The sequence below is a fragment of the Ambystoma mexicanum genome, chromosome 2q (assembly GCF_040938575.1).
Source record: "Ambystoma mexicanum isolate Mex_15411 chromosome 2q, UKY_AmexF1_1, whole genome shotgun sequence".
In the NCBI taxonomy this organism is placed as follows: Eukaryota; Metazoa; Chordata; class Amphibia; order Caudata; family Ambystomatidae; genus Ambystoma; species Ambystoma mexicanum.
Genome location: NC_090924.1, coordinates 874,334,243 through 874,348,050, shown reverse-complemented (window position 1 = coordinate 874,348,050; position 13,808 = coordinate 874,334,243). Strand labels below are relative to the sequence as shown.

General features: G+C 47.2%; 1 protein-coding gene across 1 annotated transcript in view; it reads right to left on the bottom strand.

Annotated features, from left to right (window-relative positions):
- MASTL (microtubule associated serine/threonine kinase like) overlaps nucleotides 1-13,808 on the bottom strand; it is a 1,019,298-nt gene that overhangs the window by 692,493 nt on the left and 312,997 nt on the right. The window contains exon 3 of the mRNA XM_069648115.1: nucleotides 12,769-12,908. Within this exon, the coding sequence (XP_069504216.1) occupies nucleotides 12,769-12,908 (140 nt within the window). The remainder of the gene's footprint in view (nucleotides 1-12,768; nucleotides 12,909-13,808) is intronic.

Sequence of the window (13,808 nt, the reverse complement as noted above, 5' to 3'; positions counted from 1 at the left end):
AAGTGGCTATGTAAAGTAAAAGGCAACTTTACCTTTCTCTGGGGGACAGTAGTCCGCCCCAGCGAAATGGAGTCGGAGGGAAGTCTTAAAGACAACCCGGGGTTACTACACTGAAGGTGCTGTGTAACCCATACAAGAACAGGGGCACCTGGAGTGGTGTGCTCCAGTGCCCAAGATCACACAATGAGTAAAATACATAGCCCAAAAACACATGTAAGAGTGGAAAAAGGATGTACACTCTTGGTGGAAAAAATAAACTCCAGAAATCCAGCAAAGCTGCTGGGGGACTCACTAGGTGAGGGAAATTAGCCCTTGAAGGAGAATTCTACCTAACACCACCCTTGTGAGGGAGTCCCCTGACGAAGATGTTGGGGAAGGCAACCAGCCGAGTCTATGCTGTGACCTCCTCGAAGATTGAGAGGAATGGTGGGAACCGCTTCTAGACCGAGACTGTCTGGCCGCCTTCCTCCGAGGTGAGTCATCTCGCGACTCATCGGTCGTAAGACCAGCTGGCCGGGACTTCGGGCGTTTGGAAACTCTGCCTACCTTAAGTTTCCCCTTTCGTTCCATCAAGGCTTTCCCAGTCATGGCCTGGCACTTGGAACACAAAGTCGTATCGTGGCCCTCCCCCAAGGCACCACAGGCAGATCTGATGCGGGTCGGTGATTGACATTTCCGAACCGCAGTCCTTACATTTTATTAAACCGGACTGATGAGCCGATGGAGTAGAAGACGACATCTCAGAAGGTTTTCGAAAAAAAACACAGAAATACACTAAATAAGTTTCACACAGAGCAAACACATTTGCAGAAAAACAGAACTGAGGCCAACAGGTGCTGTGAGTGCTATATATAACATCGGATGATATGGACCAGACACCATCGACGCAGGGTGCCCTCTACCGAAAAAGTTTTCCGAAGCAGCCAAAGCTGGACAACTTATGTCAAAGATGAGGAATATGTTGGAGGACCTAATCCATTCGAAGTAGCTCGCAGAGCAAATGCGAGGTCTCCCAACACTGAATCGTGCTGTAAGAATCTGAAGATGGCTGCCAGAGGAAGGGCTTAGGGAGAGGACTGTCATTGGATGGGGGCAGTATGACCCAGAGGCCAGTGATTGTTTTAAAGGAGAAGTACAGTTTGTAAGTGAAATCGAAATAGTTTTTTCTTTTATTCATGAGCATGTGAATCCATGCCAGACCGCATGCTGGAGAAGCCTTCCTTTCCAGAAACCTTCAAAGCAGAAAGCTTAAGTCCAGGAAACCAGACTGAAGACTCCTGCATTGTGTGTCGGAGATAACGAAGGCCCTCGAGCATAACCAACCAAGGTGGGGAGTTGTGGCAGCCGCAGAGTATCGTCCTAGGCTCCAAGAACAAAGAAGCATTAGAGAGATCAACGCAGCAAGTGAGTTGGGGAGACTGATGCAAGACAGGTCTGTGTTGAAGTCCAGGTTGCAAGCAGCAACATTGTATAACGATCGCTGTAAACACGTGTGATGAAAGACGCAAGTAAAACTAAACTGCTGATGAATGTTCGAACTTGAGAAGTAAAGATACAATACCGTTCACAGAGTGGTCCGGCATTGTGAGTGTGCACAATCGAAGGTCTCTGTAAGGTATCCCACAAAGAGAAGCAAAAGCCAAAAGATTGAGAGTATTGTATGAAGTGAATCAAAGTGGTCCTGCGACGGTTTTAGAGAAAGCCACAGCACATTCGAAAGTCTTTGATTTTGATATCAAGAGGATCTAAGCCCAAACGAGGGAGATCTGTGGTCCGAGCCCGAACAAGGCAGACCAAGAGTAAAAATTGTGGTACAAAGGGGTCCAAGCCTGAAGGAGCGAGACCCATGATAAATACTGGAAGCGAGAACTTGTACATGTGAAGATTCTAATTTGATAAGACATGCCCTCTGCAGTAAGAGACGGCTATTGGAAAAGCCAGAGTGTGTGTGAAGCTCGAACGTGCTGCCTTGCCCAGTGCTGAAAACGTGGGGAAGGGAAGCCAACTGCTCAACCGTCCTGACATATGTCTTGAACATTTATTTGTTGCATAGATTATTGTCCCATACCTTTTTTTATTGTTGTATTGTGTATTTATTTATAGAGCGCACCGGGCCATTAGGCAACTGGGCGCTTGTGCGAATCTTCAGTTACAGGTACATAAATATCTTACATTTCTTATGTTACAGTTACAGGCATATCTTACAAGTTACATACAGAATTTTATGGAATATTTACAGTTATCAGTGCCATAAAGGGGATTAGAAGAGGGCATGGAGGAGGGGAGAGGTTTCTAGGAAACCGGTCGTTCAGAGAGGGGTGTCAACAGTCTTGGTTTGTAGCGAGAGTTTAACATTGGTTTTGAACATGTGAAAGGAGGGAGTAGCTCTAAATGGATCCGGAAGGGAGTTCCATAGATTAGCAGCCAGAACTGGGAAGCTTGAACCTCCTGTTCTTTTCAGCTTGAAATTTGGGATTCTGATATTATTAAGTTGGGCCTTTCTAATGGGGCGTTCAGATGTGTACCTCGTACATTTCTCAGTGAGGTATGCGGGTGCTTTGTTATTAAGACACTTGTGTGTAATGTTCAGGGTTTTAAGTTTGATACAGTCATTGATGGATGTTGGGGAGAATTCTCTGTTTAGGCTGAATTTCCTAACCTAGTGAGTCCCCCAGCAGCTTTGCTGGATTTTTGGGGCTTCTTTTTTTCTCCTGCCAAGAGTGAGACTCTTTTACCCTCACTCTTGGGCATGATTTGAGTGTGTTTCTTTGACTCTAGATGTGTTTAATGGGCTATGAGGTCTTTTACTCCATGGGGCTTCATGTGTTTTTGTGATGTGTGTTACACAGCACCCTCAGTGCAGTAACACAGGGGTGTCATAGTGACCTCCCACTATAGACTCCATACCCTGGGACTGACTACTGTCTCCCAGGGCATGTAAAGTCACCATTGGCTTTACTAGTCCCAAATTATTAACAGAAACCAGTACAAACCATCATATTGTGGACGTACTGGTCGGGGCAATTCGATTGCCCCAGGGTCTGTTAGTCGAGGGGGCACGTCTCCGTCCCCACTGATCGAGTTTTGGCTGGTGGCAGTGGAAACTACTTTTTATATTCGACCGCCAATATTTTCCTATGGGATTTTCCCATTGTTCGAGGCTACCAACTTTAATTATTTAATTCCTATAGCCTCGAACATACCGCCCGTTTATTTATTTAATATTAATTCTCCGTTTGGTATTTTTTGCCAGAACTCTGTTCTAAAATGGCGTTTGTGTTCGCTTCTGTGACTCCAACACAAGTCGAGCCCTTTGTTCCACTTTTTGGCAGCCTTCTCCACAGAAGCCTCCAAAAGTGGTGCCACTCTGTCTGGGTATCACAGGGGGGGTGGGAGGGGGTTTAGGCACCCTGGACTGAGTTACCTTGGTAACAAGTCGCACTCGTGTGATTGGCCCAAGTGGTGAGCTGGCCGCCTCACCACTTAGCATGTTTGATTGACAGCTAGGCTGAGTGAATGGGGGTATGCTGCATAAAAGCAGGGCTTTGGGGACTGGAACTTCAGAAGTCGCCACAGGACCCAAGAATCCGACAAGGGAGAAGCTGAGCCGACCTGCTACGACACCACCGGTGGAGCCCTGCTGAACCGTCACACCACTTTTCCCAACGACAGAGGAGATCTCCAGCCCGGAGAGTCTTCTTCCTTCGACTGGTGGGGATAACCAGTCTGCTTCCTTCTTCGCTTCCTGGAGCATCTCGTGGCCGCCTTGCCTGTGCCAAGCACCCCGGCAACCGGGATACCATGTTTTACCACTACCGCGAATCAAAGGGTAGTACCTTTACCCGGAAAACACTGCGGCTGGTTTCTTCCCTGGCAGTGCAATGACCTTCATCTTTCCTCCACGTCAAGCTCTTCTCTTCCTCTGGACAACGCCGCGACTTGCACCCGCTGCCAGGAACAACTGCCCCCGCTGGAGGATCCTTTCCACATAAGGTACCGTGTTCCGCCTGGCTTCCCTTGCAACTGACTGTACGGGGTAGATTTAGCCCCCGGCTTTCAAACCTGGGTTAGCCTGGGACACCCTGGCTAAACGTTTCTGAGCCTACCTAAAACCTTTCTGAACTCCCTGCAAGACTTTTTAAGCCTGTTGTCATTGTGTGATCTTGGGTGCATTTGTGCTCTGCTCTCTCCAAGAGTGGGCCCGGCCTATGGACTTTGGGTCACAAGTAACTTTTGAGTTTCCTGCCTTGCTTAAGAGTTCCTAAATATTAGTGTGGTGTATTTTCCTACATTCTGCCTTTTTCCCCTCCCTTTTTCGTTAACTTATTGGAGTGCCATCTATAGTTAAGCGCTCACCTCTGTCTGGAAATAAGTGGTGTTAACCAAGACTTGTCCGATAAGGAATAAGGGTTGTATATATAATAATAGTAACTGTGTTGAGAGTGATTTACAATAATAGTGCTAGAGTGTTTCAATCAGTGTGTTTTTAAATAAATAATTATATACCTTGATACCAAAGCTCTGGTCAGTGTTTGCTTGTGCTATTGTGTCCGAGTGCCTATTGTGTATACTTTGCATACTGCCTGACTCTTCTTGAGGGAAGTCTGACTGCTCAGCCACAGCTACCAGGTAAATCTGGGTGGTACAGACTGCTACCAAGTGGGTTTACTGCTAACACCTGTAGTCGTAAATCTTTTGCAGTGTTCCCAAAGGGAACTGCACAGGTTTCTGCCTAACAATGGACAGCCAGTTAGCAGTTCTTCTTTGGTCAGATATGTGTTGTCCTTTGGGAATGCCTAGTGCTGTTCTGAGGGCGTTATTTGGAGTTTGTGGGTGTTGTGTTGGCTGGTACCTAGATACAATGCGTTACAATAGTCTAGTTTAGATAGGATCAGGGCTCGTGCAATGGTAATGCAGCTGTCCATAGACAGAAATGGTTTACATGCGTGAATTAGCTTGCAGGTGTAACTAGTTGCTGAGGCTTTGGCATTCACTTGCTTGTTAAGGTTGAGAGATGAGTCTAAGTAGAATCCTAGTGTTTTGACTTCCTTGATTTTGATACCAACAATTGTGATGGATTTGTATAGGTGTGAGAGTTTGTTTAATTTGCTGGTGGATCCATTGATTAAAAGCTCGTTTTTATCGTCAAGACATAAGCCATGTGTAGCCATCCATGTTTGAATGATTTGGTAGATTTTGTTTACGAGGATGGTGTCTTTGTCGTAATCTCCTTGGATTGGGATGAGGATCTGGGTTTCATCAGCATAATTAGCATACAAGACACCCAGTTTTTCCAAGATATCAAAGAGGGGCTTTGTAAAAATATTATACAAAGTTGGGAAGACGCATGATCCCTGAGGAACACCACATGTGATGGAAACTGGGTCAGCGGCTGAGATAGGCGAGAAAACTCTTATGGTTCTGTTATCCAGGAATGAATTGTATTTAATTGTATAATGTATTTAGAAGTAAGGATTGGCAATAGGTTTATTAGTATAGGCCCTTTTATTTTGACAGAGACTCGACCAGGACTGCTTTATTTGACGGTCATAGTTTGCTCCCATCCTTAGATTTAGGTTAGATAGGCGTTCAACCAATCCATTGAAGTTCAATAAACACCCTTGAACTGAGATCACTTGCGTCTCTTCAATGTTTGATACTAGGACTTCCTTACATAACCCACTGAGTTAAAAAGTGTCGCAAGACATGGGCTCAGCTTCCTTCTATATTTTTTGTAGAAGCTTGCTGGGTAGCCACAAGCCCTGGCGTTTTATTTGGTAGGGCCTCGATTACCGCCTCAAACTCCTCTTCCCGTATATAGTCCTCTAGGCACTCCCTGTCCATAGGTGAAAGTTTAAGCAGGGGTACCTGGCTGTAATATTGTCCAACCGCCTTCGGGTCTGGGCCTTCAGAGGTGCGTGCATAAAGCACTGTAGAACTCCATGAAAGCATCCCTGATCGCCTGTGTGGTCGTCACCATCGCACCTCAAGTCACCCGATACGTACAAAGGTATGGTTGGACGTTTTTCTTCTCAATTGTCACGCTAATAATCTCTCTGATTTATTGGCCTGCATAAGGTATCTCCGTTTCATCCCTCACAAGGCTCTTTCCGCCTTCACAGTATGCAAGAGATCTAGCTGGCGTCTAATCTCCTGCTTTTTATATAGAGCCTTGTTCCTATTCCCCGCTGCCCTCACTATGGTCTGCATCAACTTGCTTAATTGGGATTCCAAGTCCTTTTCCAAAGCTAATCTCTGCTTCTGGGCTCTCAACGTTACAAGTTCCCCCTGCATCACTGACTTGAAGGCATCTCACAGTCCCTCTTGTGGCATCCCATGAGTAGTATTGGTTTCAAAATACTTGTCTATTTTATTGCCCAACTCCTCCCATCATTACTGCGTCGTACATTACTTCTTGGTGGAAAGTCCACGACCACAGCCCTCTGCGTAGCCCCCCCCCCCCCCCCAATCTCCGGATGGTTACCATCACTGGTGCATGGTCCGAAATAACGATTGCTCCCAGTTCTACATCTTCCACCAACCTCACCACACTAGCCGAGATCCAGACAATCTATTCTAGAGAGTTTGGTAGACATGAGAAAAGCAAGTAAACCCCTGTTCCCCCTCCTTTTTGACCCGCCATACATCACAGAGTGCCAGGTCCTCAAAGCCCTCCCATAAAGCTCTAGAGGGGGCAGGCTGCTAGACCCGGCCCCTGCGCTTCTATCCTGCGCTGGATCAAATGCTATATTGAGGGCCCCCTGCTAAAATTATCTCACCCACTGCAAACTTTTCCAATTTGACCACCATGTCTCTCAGGAACCCCGTCCTGCCCCTTATTCGGTAAGTTCGCCATTGCTAAAGTCAACATTCTATGGCCTAGTGGCACTTGTAAAAAAAGGTACCTGTCCTGTGGATATGCTTTGGTCTGAGTTATTTGTGCTTTGAGTGAGTCTTTGACCCCTATTAACACCCCCACCGTTTTCCCCTGCACATTGGCCAGGTGGAGTTGTGAATACTGTCTGAACCAAATGTTGGCTTTGTCCCTTTTCTGTATGTGCATTTCCTGCAGCATTATGTCTGCAGAGTAGCGCTTTATCTGCATCCCCCACCTTCATATGCTTTCTTGGGGTGTTTAGTCCCCAGGCATTGTGTGATATGATCCTAAGTGCTATTCTCTCCAGTTCTTAGTTCCCTACATTGCCAGATCTTTCTCCCTGGTGTGCAGTGTGCCAGGCTTCCCAGGTGTGGTGGGACCCCCTGCCCCCGTCTCCCAACTACACAACACCAACTTCCCCCTCCCTCCCCTCATCTATCACAACAAACTCTCACCCTAAAACTCCCCCCTCCTTCCCCACGTCTGGAACAGGAAAGTTAGAACACTCTCGGGTTGACCCCTGTGGCCCCGATCCAGGTTTACACCTGGGACACCAAAATCCCTAAAGATTCCTGTAACTCCCACCATGATACAAGATCTCTCCTCCCACTGCCTCACCATCCGGGCACGCAAATGCTCTTTCTCCCTCCTTCTCTGCTCCCCACCAACCCCCCTGCTGCCAGCCCGGTGGACTGTCACCCTTACATCCCATTTGCTTTCCTCCCCAGGGCAAATCTCGGGTCACTCCTTCCGCCCCCAAGGATCATGGCCCTTTCAGGCGAGTCCCCCACATCCCTGACTTCCCCTGCACCTTATACCAGTCTCACTGTCTCATGACACCTGAAGGGGGGCTCGCCGGATGCCGGTCATGACCATCTCCCTCGTCTTCCAGTCGTAACAGTGAATGACCTTCAGCAGCCTTCTTTATACAATGTTGGGACCCAGTCCAAAAGGAAAAGTCCACTTGTATGGAATTTGCTTGACCTGGAGCACCCTGGTCACTGAGCCCATGTCTCTGCGTTTCGAGAGTAAGCAGCACTAGATCTTGGTACAGCTGCACCTGTAATCCATTTGTTGTGACGGTCATCTGGGACCCCGCTGTGCGGAATACGCTCTCCTTTTGGAGATAAGAGGTTAGGGCCAGCAGGACATCTCTTGGCCTCGCTCCTGTTTCGGTTCTCCTGGGTCCTACTCTGTGGATCCGATGGATCCCCACATCTTCCGGTGCCTGATCTAAGAGCAAGGCCCCCAAAGCATTGCTGCACAGTTGACCTTAAGTCTGCGTCGCCAGCCGATTCGCTGAGGCCTTTTATCCTGATATTGAAGCAACTTGATCGATTTTCCAGGTCTTCCACTTGTATCTTCAAGTTGTGAACAACCTTTGCCAACTGCTCCAAAAGTTAGCTGTTTTGCCATGTATCTTCCGCCACCTCAGCCAATCCCTGCTCCGTGATATCTACTCTGCGCAGTTCCTCCTTAAGTCAAGCTAATTTGTCTTGGAAGGTTGCCGTCATCCTTCCCTCCAGGTGACCGAGGGATTCCCTCAGGTCGTCCTCACTGAGAGTTATCTCTTCAGACCTTAGGATTTTCTCCCCAGATTTCCGATCCGGGTTCTCCCCGATTGCAGCCGATGCCCTCTCTCCGCGCTGCGTCCAGTAGTTCTCCAGCTACTTTTGCCAGGCGGCCGTGCTTATCCCCTTCTGACCTGGCATCTGAGAGTCGCTCCTGCTGTCTCGCTTCTACTGCTGACAGGTCCCCAGACGGGCCTCTCCTCCCCAACTGCTCCCACCTCTCACCACCTTGCGGGCCGGGACTGGCTGGTCTTCCTGGATCCCAGTTTCTGGAAGCCATGGTGCTGGTTGCGTTTATCCACGCGCTGGCCCTTCTTGGTGTGCCCTGGTGAGGGATTATTCTTCTTTCGGTCCCCTGTTGCCTCTCTCCTAGTCTCTTCCCAATAAGGTGGCCTGTGGCTTAGAGGGCTGCCCCCTCATACTTGTGACCTTGTGAATGGGGCCTGTAGACCTGCACTCCCAAGGGTGCTGTGTCTTCTAATGTTGGGGTACTAGAGAAAGCAATCCTCATGGCCCATGGGCATCACTTCTAGCCAGTTTCTTGCTGGCCAAGGACCCGTTGGTGTCTCCCCTTATGCCCACTCCTCATCTTGTGCGCCTCTACTCTTGCTCCGGTTTCCCCTGGAGACAGACCGCTCTCAGCGTACGTCACTGGGGGACTCCTACGACAGTGTTGGTACCCAATGCAACCCACACCTGCATGGATCTTGAATATTCCTGACCCCGTGGTCTGTAGCGTGGCATGGAGAAGACTGCCTTGCTCAAAGCGGGACGCCCATCTTCTCTGCCTCCTTCATATCACATCACACCGCAGCAGCTTGCTGCTTCTCAGGTCTTCCCTGCTATAGATGGCCGATTGGCCCTCAGAAACCTTTTTGCTTGCCCCCCTCCCCGGCTTTAAAGCACGCCGTCGGGCTAAGGCACGGAGTCATCTGCTGTGCTCTGGCATCTAATCGGGCCCCTCTGGTTAAGTCACTCCTCGTCCTCATACACCCAGCCCCAGTGGTTGTGGCGGGTGTGCGTATGTCTGCTCCTGCTCACATGTGTAGTACACAAATGTCCCCCCCCTGCCATAATCGCTGCTGCAGGTTCTCTCGTGGGCTTGGGCACCGCACTAGGGAGCCTGACTGTCTCTCTGCCACAAGTGAGCTGCCTTGCGCTCAGACCGCAGTACCGCTTGACTGGGGGGGGCAGGGGTGCAGGGAAAATCACTCCTCACCGCCCATATACTGCATTACTGGGCCCAGTGTCACTGGGGAGTTGCTGGTTTCTCCCCCACCTCCCCCACGAGTGGCCCAGTGCTTCATGTTTAGGCCCGGGATGGAGCTCGAGGCAGTGCGTCCTCACATCCCGGTGGCCATCTTGGAATCGACAATTTACCTTTTTAAGAAGGTTGCTCAACCGATTGAAAGCTGGCAAGTGTGATGATTTGCTCAAAACGCAGTGATACACACTAGCAGTCTTAACAGTTTCTTTGCCAAGCAGCTCCCCTCACAAAAAAATTCTGCTTTTTGTCAGCTCCCCACATATCTGTACTTGTTTTGTGTTTCAGCTTTAGTATTTGAGAAGCACAAATCTTGACCACCGAGGTGGCCACTTGCAGCTTAAGAACCAAACACAAACAAATCACCCTGCAAGTGTGACCTAAACTATAGAGAGAGGGAATGTTTCAAGGTGTTTTTGAGGAGTTCATAGTCTTCCTTGAGTGTTAGATGAATGGGCAATGTATTTCTCAGCCTAGGCTCTACGACTGAGCAAGTCTCTTCCTTACCTTGCTTTCCTGTATCTAGATAGGGGGACCTGAGCAGTTGATGTAGGGCAAAAGGTTTGCATAAAGCAGGTTGAAAAATGGTGCTGCAAGGAATCATGGATCCCGATTATAAAACGGCTTGGGGCACCATTCAAATGCATTTGAACACTCGCCACCCCACCTCAGGCAACTGTGTGACACTTTGAGCAGCAAGAGAGGATCTAGTGGTTTTTCGAGGTAGAAACCAAATAAACTCAAAGAAACCAATAATTCAGAAAGCAATTATTTACACTTGACATGGGTCATGCACAAAAATAATGTCAGTAGATTCTCCAGGTGACTGGGTTATTACTCAGTCTCCAAAAGTTCTTACACTTAGTTGGTAAAGTGGTCGTGGCTTCTAGCTTTCATTGACTTTGCAAGTGGTTGGAAGGTCATGGTCCTTTGCTCGAGTTGTTGCATTTAAGGTGGTTGGGGGCAGACCTGAGCTGAATCCCCAGCAAGGACCAAAGCTTCTGCCAGAAGAAAGGCCACCCCAGAGGTATGGCCAGCTGGTCTATTGACTTTTGCCTACTTCCTTGACCCTGGGTCCTAATTCTGTCACCCACCAGCATCAACCAACTATCCTGCTTGTCAACGTGCCACATTCTTCTTACTAATGAACCTACGCCTACTCTTCCCCGGTTGACTTAGCTAACAATAAGTGCCTAAAAGGCCTCCTTGACACTTTTTCCAAAGTCGGTTCCTCTTCCCCTCCTACACCTTGAAGTACATATGTCCCGCTCTGTCCCCTTTGCCTACTGTTTCAAACTTCCCATCTCCTTTCTTTGCTTTCTCTGACTCCCAAGAACCCCTTACCACCTCAACTCCAACACCCCTCATCTCCTACTCCTCCCTCCACTTCCTCCTCTCAGTTCATTTCATCACTTCATCCTCTCAGCACCACTTCCATCCTCTTCCTATGACCTTTCCCTCTTCTCATCACCTCCACCTCAGCACCTTTCACCACCAACACAATGTTTTCTCCTCCACTACTCCCACCATCACCACTCCCTCAGCTCCTATGACCAGCACCTCAGCTCATCTCATCTCACCACCATCACCATACTCCTCTTGAGCTCCACGTCTCGCAGATCTGTTCACTGGCAGGAAGCCGTGCCACTTAAGACATGGTTGGACAATCAGTAATGCTTTGTGTGCCGATCCATTGAAAACTATGATTAAGCATACAGGTTCTCTCTGTCGTTGAACCCCTAAGGGGACAGTCTTATCTGGCACTGCATCGTTGTAATTACTGGCACCACTTCCGCAGAAAGTAAAAGGATCAGGGAGTCCTCCCCCTAAAAAGACCCATGGGGGGAGCCCTTCAGTGTGGTATGGTGGAATTCCCTGCCCCTCCCCACACTGCCCATAGGCAAAGCACCACGCAGCTTGTGTCAGCAACCAAACCCTTGATTACCCCACCATCCATCTTTGTGGTTTGGCAGGGGAATTAGTCCCAGTGATTGGAATTTGCGCCAGAGTCGCAATGACATGAATGAGTTTCACCAGCTCAGTTTCTGCAAGATCAGAATTGCTGCATGGAGATGCTGGCATTTAGCATACTGAGGAAGCTGCATACAGAGAATAACACTGAACAAGTGTGGAGGCAGCAAACAAGCAATCGAAAAGGACACCAGCAACCAGATGAAGAGGAAAAGGTGCACTGGCAATAAATACCATTTCCCATGAGAGAATCAGAGAAAGTTTGTCTGAGGCAGAGGAACAAGAAGTAATAAAGTCAGTGGCTATGAATAGTGGGAAGAAAAAGGGACATAACATTCCTTAGCCCTTCTTCCAAGTTAGTGTTACAAATGGGGTAGCTTTTCAGGACATTTATAGACTGATCACAAAAAGAAAAAAAGTATTCTTCTTTGGTTGACAAAAGCAGGACTAACCTTCATATGTTGCTTAAAGTTGCAAGCACACATACAGGCCCACATATATTCACAGTTCCACCATGGCACTGTGACCACTTCCAGCCTTCAATTTACCTTAGTTTCATATGAGCAGAGTCAGAAGCTCTTTTGTTAAAGAAAGCAGCCTCCAATACTCCAGGAGAATGGGTGTAGATAGTTTCTACAAGTAGGGAGTGGGTGTACTGGTCTTCATGCTGCTGCATTAACTGGATGTAAAACTGTCCTATTATATGATGCACCATGGTTTCCGTCCTCCATATTCCTTGATTGAACTTGGTGTCTAGTGTGCACATGATAAAGTGTAGAAGTTCACCCTGTCTGGAGCTATATTATCTATTTGGTCGCTCTAATCTCTGCATAGCCTCCAACTCCAGCAGCACAGTTCCGAATTAGCAAACATGACGTACACTTTTGCACCAAAAAGACTTGAATCCATATTACAAAATATTCCAGCGCTGAACATATCACAATTTGTTAATTTCTCCACACTACTAGCATGGTTCGATATTCCAGGCAATTGCATTCACAAATTATGTTATACATTATTTTTTTTAATGCTTGAAAGCGAAAAACGGGAACTGAAATTACCTGCACGGTAACATTCAAACGTACCTGTGGATAATGCCATGCCTGTGAAGATAATCCAAAGCCAAGGCCACTTCAGACGAAAATTTAACAGCCATTTCTTCATCAAAATATCCATAAATATGTAAAAGTGACTTAACATCTCCACCAATAAGGTACTCCATAATCTGTCATAAAAAATGTAAAAAAATAGTACATTTCAATCAAGGTCAACATTGTACAAAATAAACGAAAGACAACAAACTGAAACTGCAGAGGATCTTTGCTGATTAATAACTGGTCCTCCTAATCCTTTAGGGACTTCAGATCCCAAGTATTGAGAATCCTTAAGACTACTTTTTGGCTGAATCGAAACGGTCTTAATGTTAAACGACTCAGCTAAGTGTATCCACCGCTTTATGTGTCAGTTTGTCCTACGCAATGCTACGACTGCAAATGATTTGCGGATAATGTGTATGAACTTGCGACAGATTACTTAACCTTGCCTTGCTTACGTCCACTCCTTGTCCATTTCCAACTGGGAACAGTTCACTACCAACAACTACGGCTCACCGACATCTGGGTGTCAGGCAGACAAATTTGTCAGAGCACCTAGCTCAAACTTAATCGACTGCTTTTGAGCTTTCTCCCAGAAAACGATTGGGTATCCTATGCGGTCGCCTTTTAACTCTACGAAAAAGGCCTGCCCGTTTATAGAGCGCAATACCAAATCAAGCAGCACACCCTTGATTATCTGCAATTCAGAAATTATTAACTTTTAATTTGGTTTATGAAAAATATGAAATTTCATGATTATACAACTTGGAATTGCTCCAAACAGTATGTGGCTGATAAACAAAAAGAAATACATAAAGCCCTATGCTTGAAATTAAAGGATGCATAGGTATGTGGTGTGAAGGCATCATGAAGTAAGACAGACAAAATATTAATTCTTAATAAAATCAATGGTTTGTTTCTTGTCAGGATGGAGTAAGGCCTAACTTGCCCTATGCGAAGGTGGTATTTCCCTATCGAAAGAGACTAAGGATAGTCTGTGCTATTAAGTTCAACTCAAAAGTTTGTGGGTG